Below are 6,009 nucleotides of genomic sequence, written 5' to 3'. Positions count from 1 at the left end.
AGTCATGTTTCCTGAATTGTGCTTAAATTTAAATATACACAATGAGATATATATATATATGTAATAATAGATATAGTATTCTTGACTGAGACCCTAACATGGAATACACATTTGGCGAAATCAATTTACACTAATATAGTATTTATTGCTGGCCTTCATACCTAAAAGTTGGTCAATCACATGTTCATGGAGAACTTTGTTTGATAGGTCGAGAATGACTGGAAAGGGAAAACATAAATGTTCCAACAGTACTGATTAAAAGTATAAGCGAACTACATTATAGTGACAGTTCAACAACATTTGCAAGAATATTTCATCATTCAGTTTTAAATGGTCTTGTTTCATACAAAATGTGATTCATGCAAGAGTTATGTTGTTTTAAATTAAGTACATTCAACATTACTAGAAATACATGTATAAGTATTGGATTATTTTCATTGTTTTGAATAAACAACGCTTGTACCAGATGGTGGATCTGTTTCTTCTGTGTTATTCTCCGGTCTCCAAATAAATGCTTACTTACTTATCCGAACAAGTTTCCTTGCATATCCTAATGAGAACATATCATAGTAAAACCGTCTGAAGTAAAAATGTACAAATATGAGATGACCGGCATACCAATGTAATGTTGCTTGCTTCTTTCTATGCCCTACTGTTCCTTTTGAAAATGAAAACACACATATTATATATACTTATTGCTTTACAGTCATTCTTGTCCTGTTATTTTAAACACAGCACCAATCATGCATGATTGCTCAGCTTATGGTAACTTTAAATACAGATATAGATATAGTCTATGACATGGGAAAAAAAACATAAAGAATTTAAAATCTGAACCCTGGGAAGTCCCGAAAACTAAATCTTCACCAAGCTTGGTAGGCTATTTTGTGTGATTATACACTGTTCCCAAGGAAATAACCTCCAATAAGTTGCTGAAGCCATTTTCAGTATTGTTAATACCTTGTTGTGATTTGCTTAGGTATCAACACTGCACCAATAAACTATAAACCGCTGATAGGCCGGGTTTTCCCTATAAACGAAATATTGTATTGTGACGTCAAAGTTCCCGCAAGTGACGTTTTTTACAACGTTAAAAGGCCTAAACACACCCCACGTCACTTTTATTTCTTATGGTAAATTCACAAAGCGACTGTTTTATTGATTCCAAAAATACTTTGCTTTTTAAAATTGGTCCAGTATAGGCGTAGATTTCGTCCTCAAGCAGTGATCTCTAGCGCTATCTTTTTTTTACTACGAGCTTCGTAATTGTGACGTTGGAACGTACTGGTCACGTGACTGATTCATTCGTAAAAGCGAAACCTGCGTTTTTTTGTGCTTTTTTGCGTTTTTTTTTCTTCTCTCGTTTTTCGCTAAAAACACTGCCTCTCGCCTTTCTTAGTGTTTCTGAATGAGAGGCAGTGTTTTCAGCGAAAAACGAGAGAACAAAAAAACGCAGGTTTCTTTTTACGAATGAATCAGTCACGTGACTAGTATGTTCCTACCACACAATCACGGAGCTCGTAGTAAAAAAAGGATACCGCTAGAGATCACTGTTTGAAGACGAATGTCTCCGCCAATACTGGACCAATTTTAATAAGCAAAGTAATTTTGAAATCAATAAAACGGTCGCCTTTTGAATTTACCACAAAAAATAGAAGTAAAGTGGAGTGTGTTTACGCACATTAAAATTTAATTATTTAAAGGTTCATAACTTTTAAATTAAACCAAATTTTCACAAACTAGCTGTTAATTTAGCATCAGTAGACATAAAACTTTATTCTTATGCAAAAAACTGCTCAATTTTGAGAACCGTGGGTCAGACTCTTTAAGTATTCTTGAAGAAGAAGGAGCATTCGGTACACCAAATCAGAAACAAAATTTTAATTTTCTTTAGTATTTTAGAAACTAAAATCGAAAATGGTGCAGCAGGTAAGATATATTAAACCCTTCAATATAAAAAAGTGGTAAAATTTTATAATAAGTAAAAAATGCTAAGTCATCATGTTATGCAGCTATGTTCCATCGAAGATCAAAAAACATGATAAAGTTTAGGTTTTACAGTATTTTTTTACATATTCCCAAAGAAGAAGCATTCATTATACCTAATCAGAAATAAAATTAAAAGTTTTATTTAATGTTTTATAAATTAAAAACGATCAAAATTGAGTGAAATTATTTCCTATGGGAAAGCCCATGCTTTGCGCCATAGCCATTTTTTACTCCAGCGGTCGAAATTGCGGTTTTAAAATTGTTTTGTAAAAGCTGATTTTTATTTTCAAACTGTAATGGTACCTTTAGATCCCATTTGAGCATATCTAACAATACACAAATTTTGATGTTTCGTTGGTTTGCCTTTAAAGACATACGTTATACAAACATTATTGGACTACCTGTAATCACTTCATATTTCGATGACAGATTGCTTCTTGTGCTTTGGGGATATTCCGCAACTACAGAAATTAGGTATTCTACGCCTGGTAGCAGATTTTCAATCAGGTTGTTCGTGTTTAAAGTAGTGTTTACTCGGGTAATATTTGTTGATTGGAATATATAAATCTGTAAACAAGTTTAGTAACATTGACAAATCGGAAAATACAAGCAAGTGATTGTGCTATCTCATTACACATTTAAATCTGGAACAAAAAGTTTTGCCTACTTAAAGGGGCATACCAACGTAAAATGAAAATTATATATAGATGAAGAAATTCTGTAATAAGAATGTAACACCCAAGATTAAAAAAAAACGAGCTTCTGAAACTTTTTAAAGCTTAATTTAACGTACGATCGATTTTTTCTAAGAAAAACGGTTGAGCAGCTACCAATCTGATATGATAAATACTTTATACTGATATGAAGAAAATGTTTAAATTGTCTTATAGGAGAAAGCGTAATATTTCAGATTGGTTTTTTTAATATTCGTCGAAAATCGAAGCATCGTGCAACCAATTACGAGATGTAAAAGCACGTGGTTTTGAAAACCACATTTTTAGTTATTATTTTTGTGCGCAATAACATAACCACAACTATATGGTCCAGAAACCCCCTTTAAGAAATTTATTTTAATAAAACCAATTCACATAATTAATATCATGCTTTGGATAAAAAAAATGAATATTTTTAACTAGCAAGCAAGTTAAGCAACCATATATACAAACCTGGTACTTCAGAACACCATTTATGCTTTTCCAACTTACAAAAAGCGAATTGGACGTGACATTTGATACTGTAAGGTTTGCTGGCGGTAGTATGGCTGCAATAATTATTTTTTTAAGTATTGTAGATGTATAAATTTTAGAAAACACCATAATGAATCAAAGCTAATTACTTAACCATCATAATCAAATTGTTAAGTTTGTAAGTATATACCTGTTCGAAAAACAATTTCTTTTTTTGCACTAAAAGTATCCGCACCAATAGTATAAGCAATTGCCCGGTAAGCTGAATTTCCATACACATCGCTTATAATCAATTCGGTTCTTGTTGTTGTTTCATTAAAAAAATGTTCTTCTGGTAAACGCTTGTACATAAGGACATAGTAAATAGCCCCGTGAACAGTCGGCCAGGAAATTTTTATATCATATCCATTGGAAACATTTGTTATTGTCAATAAAGGTGGAATAATGTCTGTAAGGAATTGAAATATCTTATATATTATAGGCGGCCTACAAATTTTTCAATAAAATACTCTTTCCATGAACTTACCTGTTATTTGGTAAGCCGAAAAAAACAAAACTTTTTTGCCAGATGTTACATTATAAGTTACATTAACAGTGTATTTTACACCGGGCGTCAATTTCGAAAAATGTGCAGATCGTCCTGATCCTGATATGAATGCTTGGGGATCAGTGGACAAAGTATACGGGGAGCTATAAGGATCACTCCAAGTCAGAATAAACGTTACACCGGTGACGTTATGAAACCGCCATGGTCCTGTGTGTAAAACAAAAAGAAATGTTCTTAGTTTGTAGCACAGATATATTGTGGGATTGATTTGGAACAAATATTGTTGGATTGCTTTTTAAAATAATATCTTAAACGAGTTCCGAAAGAACTTTCTACTTCTGTTTTAAAATTAAGCCCTATAGTTAGACCTAGCATTTATACTTAAATATTTCAAGTTAATTAGAAACTATAATAAGTAAAAATCGATTGATTACTTGTAGTTTGTGACGCTAAATTCATTCGGCTCTTTCCAAACCCGTTTTTTGCTATCATTGTAACATTGAATATGTAGACAGAGAAGCTTAAGTTGTTTATTGTTACACTAGTCGTGTCACCGACGATTACTGTATGAGTTGTGCTGGTATTACGAAAGTAAATCTCATAGCCATCTGCATAATTTGATCGTGACCATTCAATCGTAAGCTGGTCATCAGTAATTTCAATGATGCGATAAAATGGAACGTGATTTGGTGGGCCTGCAATTAGAACTTATTTGTGTGGAAATTAAGAAAGTACATTTGTACAATAATCTTACAAAAAATCAAAACTTAATAATTGTTTAATTTGTACAATAGTCTTACAAAATGGCAATCAACTGAAATATAAGTTTACCAGTAAAAAAAGAAAAGGTCGATTCTCGGCTTGAAACACTAGTTGAATTCGCCAACAGCGTCTTTACTCTCATAACAAAGTTGTAGGTTGTATTGACATTTAGTTTCACTGGCCTTGTAGTCACCTAACACAAATATAAAAAGCGTTAAAGTTACATATGGTTTACCTACCGACGAAAGTTTTCATGTGGTTTACCTACGGACGATTTTGAAAATTTACGAAATGGTAAGTTTGTTTTTTTTCAAATGCAAGAAAATAAGATAAATTTAAACCATGTTAGCAAAGCTCTTTATCCTACTTAATTTAAATTGTTTTACTTCTGTAATATTTTTTTTTTATTTTCTTTATAAAACGTCACCTGTACATATTTAGAACTATCAATTTCAAATGCCGACTTCGCCATCCTTATAATTGCACCTAACGTCATGTGCTCAACCCGAAAAACATATTCGTTTGCCCTTTGTACTCTTGATACGTTGAATCCAACAACGCATGTAGAAAATGTGCATTCTTTATTGATTGGAAATATCTTAACATCGTTTTTCTTGATGGCACCAGGTGCTAAATATAAATGTGAAACAACAATGTGTTTTACTTTTATTGTATTGTATACTAGTATGCTATTTACTGTAGCCCAAATGTAACATGATTGTTTGTAGTAGAAACTTACATATAGTAGGGTGGGGAAAGATGGGACACTTTTTCAGACGAGATCTTTTTTTAATTTTCTTTTTATGAACCACCATTTAATGATAATCAGGAAAAAAAGGTTACAATCGATAGTATTGTAGTGTTTCATTTATAATCAATTTAACTATGTTCTTTATTCGTTCTCAATCCGTCCCCGCTATTGTTTTCCGTGATTTACACCGTCACGACTCGGTGAACCCACGTGTGCGCTTTTTCCTGTAACCTTGCCTTTTCGTTCACCGTTAGTTCATCGACTGTTCTCTACAGTCACATTTGGTTGAGGCGATGTGATAGAACGTACTATTACTCGCAACGCGTGTTTGTGTTGCAATATCTATTTACTTTTATATTTTACATTTCTAACTGTTTTAATTTCCATTCTGTTTGAATAAGGTTTTTTAATAAAAAAAACAAATTGATAAACACGATCTCCCAACGCTTCAATGGTGACCTCGACGTGATCTGAACACAAGTCAATTCATCACAAAGATCAAGTGGAAAGAGATGCCCAAGACGCAACCGTCAAGTTCAGCAGAACCCGCCAGTTCAGAGAGGGAGCAACCACGCGGTTATAGCATCAATCTCCCGATATTCTGGCCATCAGACCCACAATTATGGATTGCGCAAGTGGAAGCCAGTTCAACAACAAAATCATTCAGGATCAACGAACAAGGTTTGATCTGGTTGTTGCATCGCTCTCGCCTGAATACGCCGCAGAGGTGCGAGATATCATAATCTCTTCAACTGAAGAATCTCCATTTGATC

At 33.2% G+C, this 6,009-nt stretch overlaps 1 protein-coding gene and 1 long non-coding RNA gene across 2 annotated transcripts in view; both read right to left on the bottom strand.

Moving 5' to 3' along the window:
* Nucleotides 1–6,009, bottom strand: part of LOC101242436 — a 25,214-nt gene that overhangs the window by 9,788 nt on the left and 9,417 nt on the right. Inside the window, exons 9-15 of the mRNA XM_018817090.2 lie at nucleotides 4,913–5,115; nucleotides 4,555–4,678; nucleotides 4,158–4,418; nucleotides 3,703–3,930; nucleotides 3,367–3,624; nucleotides 3,156–3,250; nucleotides 2,391–2,556 (exon numbers count right to left, since the gene is read on the bottom strand). Coding sequence (XP_018672635.1) covers nucleotides 2,391–2,556; nucleotides 3,156–3,250; nucleotides 3,367–3,624; nucleotides 3,703–3,930; nucleotides 4,158–4,418; nucleotides 4,555–4,678; nucleotides 4,913–5,115 — 1,335 coding nt within the window. The remainder of the gene's footprint in view (nucleotides 1–2,390; nucleotides 2,557–3,155; nucleotides 3,251–3,366; nucleotides 3,625–3,702; nucleotides 3,931–4,157; nucleotides 4,419–4,554; nucleotides 4,679–4,912; nucleotides 5,116–6,009) is intronic.
* Nucleotides 391–741, bottom strand: LOC108950875. Its single transcript, XR_001975391.1, has 2 exons — nucleotides 619–741; nucleotides 391–550 (listed from the first exon to the last, which is right to left on the bottom strand). It is a non-coding gene; the product is annotated as an uncharacterized LOC108950875 (long non-coding RNA).

The sequence above is a fragment of the Ciona intestinalis genome, unplaced genomic scaffold, assembly GCF_000224145.3.
Source record: "Ciona intestinalis unplaced genomic scaffold, KH HT001119.1, whole genome shotgun sequence".
NCBI lineage: Eukaryota > Metazoa > Chordata > Ascidiacea > Phlebobranchia > Cionidae > Ciona > Ciona intestinalis.
Note: the sequence above shows the minus strand (reverse complement) of the source record. Positions and strands in the feature narration are given on the sequence as shown.